Raw genomic sequence first — 15757 nt, forward strand, 5'->3', positions numbered from 1 at the left:
CCTGGCTGAAGGCGATATGGTCAGCGGCCACTGGTCCGATTGCTTTCACACCCTACGTACATCTCGAAATTAAATGTTTGACAGAGCTTGGACGAATCCCTAGGCCAGCCGACAGACGCTTTACTGACTACGGCATTACAGCTCTGCTTTGTAAACAAGGACCGTTAATTAATGAGTTTCTCCTTCTATACTAATACAAGGCTACTATAAATGATTCATTCGTGTTCAGAAGGCTATATTTTCTAAGCTATTACAATAACAAACATGATAGATATATGAAAACACCCACAAACTCAACAAATTTTCTGTACTCTTAACAAATGTTTTATATGTACCCTTTGGTCACACGACACACGTCCAGACCGTAGTCGATCTCGTTCCACACATTTTATAGCGTTGTCCTGTCCATGGTTTGCAGCATCGATACGTTCCCTGAGCTCGATTAATGATTGTGGTGGAGGGGATACATAAACAAGGTCCTTAACCCTTATCCGGGCAAGACATTTTTGTAACGTAAACGGGCAACCGGGGCCTGTGAGGCCCAGTATATATTTTAAGTGCAGAATACACAAAATCAATGCATATTGTCACTTACTGTTTAGACTAGTCTAGAATGTACCGGTATATATTTTTGTCAAGTAGCGAAACTTCGTGTCACGCTTTTGTAAGCCAAGCAGAATAGCAAATCCGGTCCAGACATTTTTGTCACGTAAATGGGCAACCGGGGCCTGTCAGGCCCAGTATATATTTTAAGTGCAGAACACTCAAAATTCAATGTCTGTTGCCGCATACTGTTTCGACTAAAGGTTACAATAGTCACGTGATCAATATATAATTATGTGACAATTTGATCTAATATTTGACAGGAATTTCACTAAAGTTATACGGGGCCTAGGAGGCCCCGGTTGCCCGGTTACGTCAGGAAAAGATTTTCAAATTTTAAAAAAACATTAGCTTTACCAACTCGATATGTTTATGATTTTAACTTCGACGAAAGATAGAATAATTCAGTATTTTATGTCTTCGAAATATGTATGGTTATTGAGAAATTTTAGAAAAATGAAGCTACTGGGCCTGGGAGGCCCCGGTTGCCCGGATAAGGGTTAAAGCAGCCGCAAAAGAAGTCACAAGGCGTTATAACAGGTGATCTGAGGCCAAGGGAACAAAGCTAGATCATCTTCATCAACACACCTAATCCAACGATGCGGAAGTTCATCGTTGAGGTATTCACCAATTTGGATGTTCCAATGAGAGGGTGCCCCGTCTTGTTGGAAGACAAAACCCCTGGAATCAGCAGCCAGTTGCGAAAACAACCACAACTGCAACATTTCCAAATAACTTGTACCGGTCACAGTTTTCTCACAGAAGAAAAACGGCCAATACATCTTTGCGTGTGACACTGGATAGAAAATATTCACCTTTGGCGAATCTCTTTTAACTGTCACAATTGAAAGTGGATTTTCATTATCGCAGAGTCACATGTTATAACAATTCACGTTTTCGGATAAGTGGAATACTGAATATCAACTTGATGAAATCATCGTCTGCCAATGGCAGTGTTGAATTCAGACTTTTGTACAAGGGGTAGCAAGGGTGGACTCTGTTCTAGATTGTAACAAAACAGCAGGAATCTGTCACAACAAAATGTGCGACTCGTTATTATCTGGTCGGTTGCAATAACCAACATACTGCCATTTTTCCCTAACTAACGTTGTAAAACGTTTGTGTGCGTCTGTATCTAATTTTCAAGTTTTTATTTAACTTTGACTTTATACGAGAGCACGGTTTGGTTAATAGAACAATTAGGTTGGGCAAAAGAAGAAACTAATTTTCTTTTTTAAAAAAACTTCGCTTTTAAGACTTTTATTTCCGAAAAACATTAAACAGAAAAAAGCAAATACTTCAATGCATGTGTATAGATATTCTAGGGGGGGGCTCACCCCCCCCTGAACATGCCGGAATTCAACACTGGCCAACAGTTCCTGAATTTTGACGCAAATTACCAGTCGACGGACATAATTTTCCGGCTTTAATTGTTGCAGGAGCTGCACATGGTAACCGCAGACGCAAAATGTTCCACACAATTTCTTACAGTATTTCAAGTTTGCGCCTTGATTGGACCGTTAACGGCCGTGGACTACACATAAAACTAGTCCTTACTCTCTACACTGTTTCGTCTGGTACTTTTAGTCGACTGGTGCTTTCACCTTTATACAAACAACCCGTGTTCTTCAATTGATGAAACACCGGCATACTTTGTTTACATGGAGGTTCTTTTCCGCACCTTCTTCTGAAAGCCCATTGTACACTGCAGTAAAAGTCGAACATATCGCATATTCTAACACAAAAAAAAAAATCTTTCTTGCTTTACTACAATTTTGGACAGGTACTAACCTCGTGCTGCCACTTGGTTTACATAGATCCTGGTGCCACATAGAATAAATAATATAAATTTAGTGAGTTTGCGGTTATTTTCATATATCTGCCATGTTTGTACTGTAATACTTTTGAAACTACAGCCTTTTTAAAATGAATGAATCATTTATAGTAGCCCTGTAAAATTCTACCCTATCGGATAAGTATAGATCTATATGTTGACTGACTGATTTTGGTCAATTGATGTGTGTTGTACAGTATATAGTGACCCCGTAATACATAAAAATAAATTAATAAAGTATATAAAATTCTCAAATATAGTAAAAACTCATTAATACTATAAATGAATGTTTGTGCAGGAACTTCTTGACACTTCAGACATATTACTATTCAATTTCATCTACTGATATGGAAGTTTGTTAGGAATAGGTTTAGGAATAAGATTTCTCGGCTTTCGGCTCTATGGCGATGTTAGCCCGTCACATATGAGGGATGACATCCTCAGCAATCACATTGCCCAGGAAACTGGCGAGAAAGAAAGGAATGGGGACAATTATGTGACGTGCCATCTCGGCGTTTGCCTGGTGTGAATGAAGAAAGCCCAAGAAACCTCACTCCGGAAAGCTGCCTTTTTTTTTTTTTTTTTACAGTTTTTCGACCGGGTGTTCCCATTGAGAATCGAACCCGGGATCGCTCGTACCAAAGGGGAAAGCGTTAGCGACTAGAAGTTTCTTGCATAGCTTCGTTCCCTCGAATTCATTCTTTTTGCTGTCTTTATGATTCCTTTCAATAGTTTACGTTTTATAACCCCTGCTCAGTTAAGAATTTCTAGCGTGGTTTATATAGCTGTCTTTCGGTTGGTTTGAAATGAAGTTTAGCATCACTTTCAGTACCGTGGCTGAAATTTTTTCAGGTGTTCTCAGCGGGAATCGAACCCAGGGCCCAGTAGAGCAGCGGGTTGAACATAGATATCTTTATATATAATGGACTTTATATATAAAATTCTTTGGCGATTCATGGAGTTGAAGAATGATTATTCAAATTTTTCTAACGGATAAATAGAAAATTATTGAAGATTGAATAAAATGTATCTATTCGTATCTTGTGCAAGGTTTCGCTATCAACTTCAAAAAACAACAGACCGATTTCCTGGGGTGTCGTATCTATATATATGGTAAGGAGGATGATTCTACAATTAAAATGTATTTGAAAGTGTAATTCGAAAAATCTTGTTTCATTGAAAGTGAGTAGTGTTGCACTGAGTAAGTTCTTTCTGTAATTCACTGGCAAACATCGAATCAAGATCACTCGTCCTGTTCCAGTTCCAAAGCGCTCATCAACGCGACCCTAAAAGCTGTCACTGGTAACTGCTAGCAAATGTAGACTGGAAATTAAATATGGAAGTATACATTCCTAGGTGTCGCTGAGGACGCGAAATCAGATCTAAATTACTCCGAATCACAACGTCGGTACCGAATACTTACCAAGATGATCATACCAAATAACTGGGTACCGAAAGGTGATTTGCCTTTCAACTTTCACTATGGTATGGTATTGATGTATAGTAGTTTAAATAAAATTTTAGATTAGCTTTGTGACAGTAATGGCAAAGTGAGCTGATATTATGTAGACCCTAATTATTAAAGCGTTTCTCGTAATAAACTACCTAACTTTGAAAACAGTCATAGTCAAAAATCAGAAACTGTGCCAGAACTGAACAAGCATTTAAAGTTTTAACTTAAATCAACTTAGGGAAAGTCGTTTATCAGTTTACATTACATCGCATTACAGTCAATTTAGGCACAATTCTTACCCCTCATAAATAAATGGCTTAATCATGCATACAACTCATCGACTATATTTACCGAAACTTCTCACATATTCATTGAAAAAAATTTCCGAGCTCCAAGGCCTTATTTAAATTTCTACTAAAATATTGTTACATCATTAATTACATGTTTACAATACCAAACAGAAACCACACACACATGATTAAGTGACTGTTCCATTACTATTCTAGTAGATGTCACTTAAGCAAATACTTATTACCCGCCAGGATAACTTCTTCCTTCCAACAGAATTAAAACAGAAGAGCTGACGTTCCTCTTCTGAAAAGAGAATTTAGTGTACCAAGCAGCTATTGTTCACGGATGAAGACGATAAGATTTCACCCTCCAAGAATGGGTTTAGGATTTAGATTTCTGAGCTTTCGGTATCTGTGGCCATGTTAGCTTGTCACGTATGAGGGATGACGTCCGTCGGCGAGCACACTATCCAGGGAAAGGAAAGGAAGAAAGCGGCCTGGGACCTATATGTGAATGAGGGTGTGCATTTGCCTGGTGTGTATGAGGGAAAACCATGAAAACTTCATTCAGGATGGCTGACCTGAAAAAAGCTTTTTACATTTTTTTTTTTTGACTGACTGTCCCCACCAGGAATCGAGCCCGGGACCGCTCGCACTACCTTCAAGACTGAAAAAAAAGGTAAACAAAATTCCCCGTTAAAACAAGATGGAAACAACGCATCTTTTTAGTGTTAATTGTTGGCATAATCGATATAGAATAGAATATCAACAGAACAAGTATATTTAGCGGTAGTATATTTTCTACAACGTCTTCGCGGAGGTAGTATGAATACCACTAGCGATGTTTATACTTCGAACAGGAACCCAAAGTTTTGCATTAAGGTTGATGTAAAGGGACAAGCTTTGCCGATGGATGTCACCACAGTCTTCGTGCCTCTCTTATGTATTTTTTTTTTTTTACCTTTCACGAAAATTCACGATTTCTCTTACATATTTCAGCCTAGAGACTTCAAATGTTTAGAGTACAAACTGCATAACCTATCGAAGACAATCCGTGCCGATTTTTTATTTAGAATTTTGTTTATTGTTGAAACAATTACATTGTTAAAGATTTGGGTATCCATTTCAACAATCAAGCCATTTCAACAATGAAGAAAATTCTAAATAAAAAATCGGCACGGATTGTTGCCTTTGATAGATTATGAAGTTTCTTCAATAAAAATTTGAAGTCTTTATGTTGAAATTCGTAAGAGAAATCATGAATTTTCATGAAAGGTAAAAAATACATGAGAGAGATACGAAGACTGTAGTGACATCTATAGGCAAAACTTGTCGCTCTTAACCGACTTTAAAATACAAAGTTTCAATAAATATAGAAAACATTGAGACGCAAGCCAGACATAGTCACCAACCAAGAACATATTGCCGAACAACCAAGAGAGGCTTTGCCCTTCGGGACTTATTGTTGCAGCAAAGAAGCCGCAGGTCTACTCATTTCGAGCTGCATACTCCATTGCACTTTCTACTACAAAGTTGCAAATGCATAAAATTTGCTAAGCTGTAGGTAAGTTGCTTGATTTGAAGTTTAGTGTCCAGTTCAGTACCGAGAGTACATGAGATGTGGACCTACAGCTAAATGTGAGGTTCCGTGTCACAATGATTTCTCGCCAGGAATCAAACACGTGTCTCCCGTGATGGAGACGCAAGCTAACAAAATAGCGACAAGGGAATTATTCGCAAAGCTGTAAAAATCAAGTTATTTTAAGTATAAACAGATTTTTGTCATTAACTATCCCATCAAAACTTCTGATTTATTTTCGCAAGGCTGCATACCACTAGTTTTGAGCATGAACTCCACAATCTCAAAGTTGCGCACATTTTGACAAAAGGATTATTCATGCAACCTTTCCAACCTATATATTCAATTGATTGCATTCTATCCCCAGAAAATTGACGATCTTGTTATTATTTCGCCTCTCAAACTGCGAACTGCTCTTGTAAGGATTCTCCTCGGAATTTTGATACGAAGCAACCAACAATTTAGATTGCTGAGCTATTAGATTTTGTACTCATTTAAGTGTCAATACTTACTTCTCATCTTAGGGTTTTTTCTCCTCTCCTTGAGTTTATAAAATTTGTCTCGTATTTGCGTCCATTCGTAGTTTCTTGTAAGTATGGATGTTTTCTGAAATTCTTCTATTGCTTCTCGGTCTAGAAATGAAAGGAAAAAATCCTAATATCAATAAGAAAATCAGGATCTTCGAAATTACCTAATTAACATTGCAAAGTGACTTGTCGCATTCCATTTTATTTTCTGGTGAAGAGGAATTTTATCTATTTCTTACATAAACCTAAACGGAAGATTTTCGTTCGTTTTGCAATCACAAATCACATAAATTTTACTTAAAGTATTGTTGGATTGAAACGTATGGCAGACAATGTGTACACATTCTAAACCACAAAATGTAATCAATAAGAAACACAGTGAAGTTTAAGTTGATCATCATTAGTTTCAAATTAGAATATATGTAATCGTACATCTGGAACTTTCTACTTGTTATTTACATGGTTACGTCTTTTCAGTCAAATTTTAAGGCTATAAAATTATTATTGTTGTTTTACTTCGCATATTATATTTTTCGTCGTTTACATTTTACTAAACTGGTCGATCAAAAAGGACTATTGGACGAGAAAGTAATAATGGGGCAAAGAGAGACAGAGAAAGACAGGGAAGAGCAAAAGGTTTAGGATAAGGACATGGAACGTATGTATTATGTTACAGAGAGAAAAATTAGAAAATCTTAAAGAAGAAATGAAACAAAATAACCTAGATTTCGTAGAAGTTTCTGAACTTAGATGGGAAAGTAATGGGGTGTTGAATAGCGAAGGACATATAATGTTTTACTCAGGTAATGAAAAGGGCGGTCATAATGGCGTAGGAATAATTCTTGGAAAGCGCTTAAAGGAGAAGGTAGTGAAAGTGGAATTTATTGATGATAGAGTTATGATGTTAAAGACTTAAAGGGAAAACGAAGGATTTAGTGGTGATACAGACATATGCACCGACGACTTCGCATGCAACTGAAGAAGTAGAGGAAATAAAAGAAATTATAGATAGGGAGAAGAGGGGTGCATGCGTGATTCTAATGGGAGATTTCAATGCAGTTGTGGGAGAAAAGCAGGAAGGCAAATATGGTTCGGACAAAAGAAATGAAAGGGGAGAGGGACTGGTGAATTTCTGTAGACAGAATTCACTAGTAATTGGGAACACTTGGTTCAATCAGCATAAGAGAAAAAGATATACATGAAAATCACCAAGAGACGGCGGAAGATATCAGATAGACTATGTCATGATTCAGGACAGGTATCGGAATAGCTTAAAGAACGCGAAGACCCTTCCCGGGGCTGATATTTTCTCTGATCATAATCTTGCGCTGGCCGAAGTAGATATTCAACTGAAAAATGTAGGCAGAAGAAAAGTAGGTAACAAAGTGTTGAATATTGAGAAGTTGAAAACCGAGGAAATAAGAAATCTTTTCGTTGAAATATTTGAGGAAAAATGTTCAAAAGAGGAAAGAATAGGCGCAGGTAGTAACGCACGGTGGGAACATATTAAACATTGCTTACAGCAGGCTGCAGTAGGTTACCGCGAACACAAAATGGCTAAGAAACCATGGGTTACAGAGCAGATGTTGCAGAAAATGTGGGAGAGGAAGACGTGGAAACAGGTTGATACAGAAGAGGGCAGAGTTTTACAAAAGAAAATGCGAGGACATAGAAGAATTAGAAAGAGTTGGGAAATATGAGGAAATGTACAAGGAGGTGAAATCTATGGAATTTCGGAGGAAACAAGGGGGTATTACGATGGCAGTAGAAAATAAGAATGGGAAGGTAGTCAGCGAGAGAAATGAAGTAATAGGAAGGTGGAAAGAAAACGTTGAAGACTTATATGAGAGTAGGGATAGCCCGCGTAGCATAAATGTTGAAGAAGAAAATGAAGTAGGCGAGGACGATAAAGGATTTAGTATTCTTCGGGATGAGTTTGAAAAGGCTACTACATCTAAGATGGGGAATGGAAAGGCAACCGGGATAGATAAGAATTCAATCGAATTCATTAAAAATTTGGAGACAAGGGAAGAATTGTTCCGACTATGCAATGAAATATATAAAACAGGAGAGTAGCCAAAAGACTTTCTGAAGACGATCATGATACCGATGGCTAAGAAATCGAACCCAAAGAGATGTGAGGATTATAGAACTATTAGTCTCATATCTCATGCAGCTAAAATTCTGCTCCAAATACTGAACAGGAGGTTATATGGAAGAACAAATGAAGAAGTTGAGGAGGAGCTGTTCGAGTTCAGAAGAGGCAAGGCATAAGAGATGCAATTGGATTATTAAGGGCGACCGGTGAAAGATTTCTAGAAAAAGGGAAAGAGGTGTATGTTGTATTTATTGATCTAGAAAAGGCTTTGTTGTTGGGAGTTCTAACGAAGATAGGGTTGGAATGGAACGCTATAAGACTCATAAGGAACTTATACATGAACCAACAAGTAAGTGTTAGGATAGGGGAAGAAATGACGGAAGAGAGTGCAATTGGAAGGGGAGTTCGACAAGAATGCTGCCTCTCGCCAACACTATTTTATTTCTATCTAGAAGAGATAGTGAAAAAGAGCCTATATGATGATGACGGCATTTCGGTAGGAGGTAGAATGATTAGATGCATATAATTTGCAGACGATATGGCGCTTGTTGCAAAATTTGAAAAGAAAATCAATAAAATGTTAGAAAAAAATGAAGAAGGGCTTTGAAGAATATGGTATGAAAATAAATGTTAGAAAGACAAAAGCTTTGGTGACTGGAACGAAGGGGTCTGTGTCAAATATAAAAGTGGGAGGGGAGAAAATAGAGCAAGCGAATAGTCTTCGATATCTGGGTAGTATTTTTAGTAATGACATGAAGTGCGAACGTGAAATATAAGCAAGGATAGGAATGGCGAAAGAAGCCTTTAGGAGGAAGAAAGGTCTGTTTTGTGGGACCTTGAATAAAAGGTTGAGAAAAAAACTCATAAAATGCTTCGTGTGGAGTGTTGTACTGTATGGGGCGGAAACGTGGACATTACGTAAAAGTGATGAAAATCGACTGAAAGCCTGAGAAATGTGGGTGTGGAGAAGAATGGAAAGAATTGCTTGCGTCGAGCGGAAAACGAATGAGTGTGTGTTAGAAATGGTGGGGGAGAAAAGAACACTTTTAGATATTATTAAGAAGAGAAAGAGAAACTGGATGGGACAAGAAAAAACTCGTTGGGACATTGCCTAAAAAGAAATTGTATCATGAGGGACGTCCTAGAGGGTATGGTAGCGGGAAAGAGAGGGAGGGGTCGAAGGAGACTACAATTAATGGATGATATAAAAACAGAAAGATCATACGTGAAGACGAAGAGATTAGCGGAGGACCGTGGAAGCTTCTCAGCTGCGGCAAGTGACCTGCCAATAAGGGCAGAATACCTATGATGATGATGATGGTCGATCAAGTGCATGTGCATCAACCCATTCTAAAGCATATTGACACATGTTTTTATTTGAATTTAATCGGCGATCTATTGTGAATATAACATGGATAACCAGCATTTACAAATTCTGGGAGCGTAGCCAAACTGAAAATAAGAATCAGGGACTGTATTGTTACTTTCAATCTGAGCTATTTCGACAATATGTTGGTCTGCTAGAGCAGATTTAATCTCAGGCGTCCAGGAAATCTCAATACAAAATTATACCACGAGTAATATTCAGTAGTGAGTAGATTAGGGATGGCCAGAACCGGTTCCTGGTGGAACCGGTTTTCGGGTCTGAACGGATCCGGTTCTAGAAGATCCGGTCCCGGAACCGGTTTTTCGGATCCAGATCTGGAACCGGTTTTTCGAATCCAGGTCTGGAACCGGTTCTTTAGATCCAGGTCTGGAACCGGTTCTTCGGATCCAGCTCTGGAACCGAGTTTTTGCATCCAGGTCTGGAACCAGTTCTGAAAACCGGATCTCCAAGAACCGGTTCCGCTGGAACCGAAACTGTGACCATCCCTACGCTAAACCCGAGCTGCTGGCAGACTGTGAACAGTGTGCTAAATGAAATGCTGGAAGCGACAGGCAGGCGCCCAGGCGGCGGCAGCTTATCTCATTTGGCTAAATAAACTGGGTAACTGGCATACTCATTGGCTAAACAGGCAAACTGGCCAACTCATTTGGCTGAACACCCACTGGCGGACCAATTTTTTTTTCTGGAGGCACAAGCGGGTCTGGGCGGGGAGGGCACAAGCGCATGGTCCTCTTTGCAGTGTTTTGAAGATGAACTTTGTGCCTCCTTTACGGGTCTTTGGGGGCTTTCGGATCCAGGTCTCGAACCGGTTCTGGAACCGGGTTTTCAGATCCAGATCTGGAACGGTTCCTAAGATCCGGTTCTGGAACCGGGTTTTCAAATCCAGGTCTGGAACCGGTTCCTAAGATCCGGTTCTGGAACCGGGTTTTCGGATCCAGATCTGGAACCGGTTCCTGAGATCCGGTTCTGGAATTGGGTTTTCGGATCCAGGTCCGGAACCGGTTCTGAAAACCGGATCTCCGAGAACCGGTTCCTCATGGAACCGCTTCCGCCGGAACCTGATCTTTGTGGCCATCCCTAGTAGAGATGCGAAGTATATGTGATGTGAAATGATCCATCGTTGTCTGACTCAGATTGTCTGCCTGTTTTTCGCTGATAGTTTTCACCAACAATGTTCCACTTCTCAATCTTCTGATATCTTTCCCCTCTGCGGCTGTGTAATTTAATACTGTATTAATAAAAATAAAATAAAACATAATAAAAAAGGCAACCCTTGATTTCGCTTGGACGGTTAGAATCTCTACCGTTAAAGTTGACCTAGGTGTTTTTCTGTAATTAAAGAACCACTGGAGATTCAACACTTGTCTTTTCCCCTACATCTTTATTTACAGAGGCATCATGCATCTGGTCTTGTGTTTCTTACAGGAGAAGTTCAGCATTGAAGAATTTGACCCATAATTATTTTGGTTTTTTACTATAATAAATTAAAACAAGTGAGTATCGTTTCACAGTGTGTGGAACCACGGAAGACCTCCAAACTATGATTCTCTCTGATATTCCCTGGTTTTCCAGGTTTGTCGCCACCTTGAAGAGGCCAAATGGTGGGGGAGAGGTTAATTGGCGCAAAGGTACCTGAAGTGACCAGAGTTAGGTGTGTCGCGAAGAACAGTATTAAAGGCTACAAATCCCGAGACAAAACAACGTTGGCGAAGAGTATCAGTGGACGAAAGAAAAGACTCAGTGACAGGAATCATAGTACTGAAGGGGACAGTCACCAAGAACTGTTTGGTAAAAGTGATTGCGGAACTCAACTAGCAACTGGAACAGCTTATTGCGACAATCACAAACCTACGAGAATTGTATTGCCTGAACTTCCACAGTCGGGTTGCAATTACCAAAGCGCTGATCACCACCAACAATATTTTAGAGCGAAAAAAAACGATGACCAAATTATTTAAAGAACTTTCAGTGGGAGTGAGTAATATGGTCCGATGATTTTTCTTTCGTGTGGGTCATATGACCATCCTCTAAGAACGCATTACTACCAGTGAACATGTGGATATTTTAGGTGATTCACATAATTCCGGTTAATGATGCAATTTTCAAAGATGACAATGCGTCAATCTACTACTGAGTTTTGAGACATGGTTTCATAGAAGTCAATATGACCTACGCCTTCCCTGGTCTGCCCAAATGCCAGGCATCAATATTACTGAACACTTATGATTAGTTCTGGAGCGCAGAATACGAAGAAGATATCCTCCACCCTCGATGATGGAACTGACTGCTGCACTGCACAAGGAATGATACAATATATATTTCTGAAAACCATTTATGAATCATATGCCTCCATTCTTGTTACTCTATACATTTTCCTAATGAATCTATCTAATGAAATATTCAGTGAAAATGTTGGTCATGAACTTCTAGTGTGTGTGTGTGTGTGTGTGTGTAACGTGTTTGGTGGAAAATTATTCCTTAGATCAAAACAGGTAGACAAATGCATCATTCGGAGCGATAGTCTGCTAAAAACCGGTCGGAACGATACTAAAAGGGATATAACTCGGATCAAGATAGGGTAAAAAGAGTACAACGATTATTTTGAGCCACAGATTTCACTAATGCAACAGAGTATGGAAAGTATACCAGTTTAGAGTAGTTGATTTATCATTTTTGGTTTGTAAAAGTCTTAATATATTTCCTCCTATGTTTCAAGGTTAACAATGTCGCTCCCTCTGCGCCACATCCACTATTCTGTTACTGGAATCAAAGGCTGGAGTGTTGGAACTCTTATAGAATGACTTTCTCCATCCGTCCACCTATCGATAGGGATCAGAGTAAAAATGGTAGGAGATATCGAGACGCGTTTTCTTCCAATCGATCCAGCGTTCCAAGGATAGGTTCCATCTCCTCCGCCAACTCTCTATTCAATTTGTATGTGGCTCAAATTAGTTATTTCCGGTTTCAGCGTTTATCGCTACAAAGCGGAAATGGTAACAAGATAGCAATAGGAGCTTTTTAACGATTCAGTGTCTCAGGACAACGTACATGATCATTCGAAATACACTAACAAGACCGGAGGTGGTTTAAATTCAATATTACTTCCAGTTTTAATACCGATTTCCACGGAGCAAAAATGGTAAGAGATATCCACCAAGAATAGGTTCCATGTTCTCCATTAACTCTCTATTGAATCCAGTAGTAGTTACAATTAACTACTTTTGGTTTCAACCTTTATCGCCACAAAACAAAAACAGTAAGGCATAGCGAATAAAGATATTCTGATATGGATACAGCACCCGAGGAAATTTTATCCAGTAGATATTGAGTATTCAATTACCATTGTCTAGAAGTCTATCGTAGTTTCACACTGTGAAGCAAAACTCACTTGTTTAAATGAATTTTTTGTTTTCTCCTTTTTACAGACTTTTGATCCAATGTTTGTTCTGATCGAGTTATGATTATATAACTCTGAAATGACGCATTTGTGCACCATGGTTGGTCTGTAACTTTTTTCTTATTTTCCTTGAGGAATTATTTCTTTACAGTTGCTTGATTTAGTTTCCACAGACCTCAAAATTTCCAAGGTACTGATTCTTTCACAGGAATTTGGGATATCCTCAGAAAATTTTAATCTACTTCACTTCAAATAACAAAATGTTACCATTATTAGACTTTGCTATTCTTCTTCTTCTTATTATTATTATTATTATTATTATTATTATTAATTGCATAGGTTTCGTACTATGTGATTCTACAGTTGTAATTTCACGCACAGCGGAAACTAATTATAAAAAGGGTCTATCCTTTACATTTAAGTCTTAATTCTTAATTTAATGTACTAAATTCTTCTCTTTACTATACCTGAATCGCAAGACATACGAAGGTGTAAATACAGAGAAATTACGAAATTCGTGAGTTAAAACTATGAGGAAGTAAAAATTTTGATTTTTTACATACTTGGTCCTTTCTCTTCTTCAAGATAACGGGAAAAATATTGGAAAACTTTTTCTTCATCTTCCAGCAACCATATACGATTTCCCACACCTGTAATAGATATAATATGAGAAAGTTGAGAATTAAGTTTTATGTTGTCGGAACTAAATATACTTATCAGTTCTAAGAATTATTATTTTGTAAGATTTTAGTTGATTTTCCGAGGCTGAAAATGCAATAATGAAGTTAGCAACAACAGCCACGCAATGATCTTAGTAACAACTACATCAGAAATATTAACACAAAAACTTAAAAATGGAATAATTATGCTGGCAACAACTGTCACAAACTAATTAATATTACCACAAAGATTGGGATGTACAAAACTGATATTACCAACAACTACAACAGAGAAAGTAACACTGACGCAAAGATTGAAAAGTGCAGTCAGTAATGATGCTAGCAACAACTGCCACAAAGGATACACACTATGTTCTTCAACACCAGCTCATGGCTTAGATCGAACCAGGGACCTCTCGCACCACAAGTTGGCAGTCTACCACTAAGCCACAGCGCTCCCCTGTCAGTAATACGTTCTGTTCCGCATTTTAAAACCATATGTAAGTAAAATTCATAATAAACACAACACTGATGCATACAGTGTGGGAGACAGTAATTCGTAGGCAGATGCTTTAAAAAAAAAAAAAAAAACACTTTCTTCACAGTGTCATAAACTCATTTATTCATTATTTTGGCTGTATGCAGTTCAAGCAGTTTAATTCTCTTTTTAATTTAAAAGGACTAGCATATACTAGCAGACGACGTTTCTATGTGTATGTGTGTGTGTTCTCTCACTCCGAAGATGCGTGTGGGTGGCGTGACCTTGATTAGCACTTCTTCAGCCAACCACAGATCAGTCCGCTCTTACGTCATCCAACACGTGAAATTCACGCGAACAGCGAGAGCTAAAGAGACTTGGCGATAGGCAACGCCATTCGGCGCGAAAGGACTCACTACTCAACAGCATGATTTTCTAGCTGCGACATATACTTCAACAGTTATATAATTATCCATTGATATCAGAGTATTAGAAATCCATCAACATGTAATCATCAAAATAATATCCCATACTATAATATTGGGACTTGTAAGTATTTCAATCATTAAAATTTTCGAATCGATTGACGAGTATTTTCTGCGATTGTGCATGTCATCCCCTCACGCCTCGTGGTGATTCGTTTAGGTACATGGTGCAAAATTTACTTTTTACTTATTATTTGTGTAATTTGTTAATTTTCAGAAATATGATGCTGAATCTTTTGTGTCTCTAAAAGTTGTACGTAGAATTTTTGCTTATGTGTAGTTGGCGTTGAAAGGAGCTTTCTTCGGATAACTTGTTTCATCGTCAACGATCGAGCAAACGTCCTATTTACGACTATATAATATAATGTTTGCTCTATCTGGATCACCATCCTATGGAGTAAACGTTATAAAATGGTGCCGGGATATATATGTCGAAGCAGAAACCTTTCCTTTTGTATAAATGTTCAGTTTTTGTGTTTATGAACATAGGCCTAGGTATTCTTGATGTTCAAAACTTGCTGCGTAATTTTTGCCGCCATTTCGGAATCAATAAGTACATGAAATTCGTGTCATCGTATCCTTATCCAGTGCATTCATCCTTGCATATTGAAGCCTAAATCCTGTCTAAATTAGAATATTTTTATTATTTGCATTCTTAGATTTTTGCAGAAATCAGTCAATTATTTGTGTTAGTGAGTTTGTTATATTTGCAATATCATGGCTGAGGGTGATCTTAGAACAGTTCTCTTATCTATGCAAAGGGAACTGAGTGCATCAATTAATTAAATTAAAGAAAGCCAAAATGAATTGAGTGATAATCAAAAGCGTGTGAGTGAAAGCGTTGAGGCAATAAATGTAAACCAACAGAAAATGAAAGATGATTTGTCAGGTGAAATTAATAATGTGAATGTTACCATGCAGAGTGAAATTAAAAATTTGAATGCGTGTATTAGTGCAGTGCGGCAGG

The 15757-nt window shown here is 38.2% G+C and overlaps 1 protein-coding gene across 11 annotated transcripts in view; it reads right to left on the bottom strand.

Annotated features, from left to right (window-relative positions):
- Positions 1–15757, bottom strand: part of LOC145686670 (uncharacterized) — a 165190-nt gene that overhangs the window by 15247 nt on the left and 134186 nt on the right. For all 11 annotated transcript variants that reach the window (XM_081760180.1, XM_081760170.1, XM_081760172.1 and 8 more), the window contains 2 exons: positions 13732–13818; positions 6272–6391 (listed from right to left, as the gene is read on the bottom strand). In XM_081760180.1, coding sequence (XP_081616306.1) covers positions 6272–6391; positions 13732–13818 — 207 coding nt within the window. The remainder of the gene's footprint in view (positions 1–6271; positions 6392–13731; positions 13819–15757) is intronic.

The sequence above is a fragment of the Thermobia domestica genome, chromosome 5 (genome assembly GCF_964235325.1).
Source record: "Thermobia domestica chromosome 5, izTheDome1.hap1.1, whole genome shotgun sequence".
NCBI lineage: Eukaryota > Metazoa > Arthropoda > Insecta > Zygentoma > Lepismatidae > Thermobia > Thermobia domestica.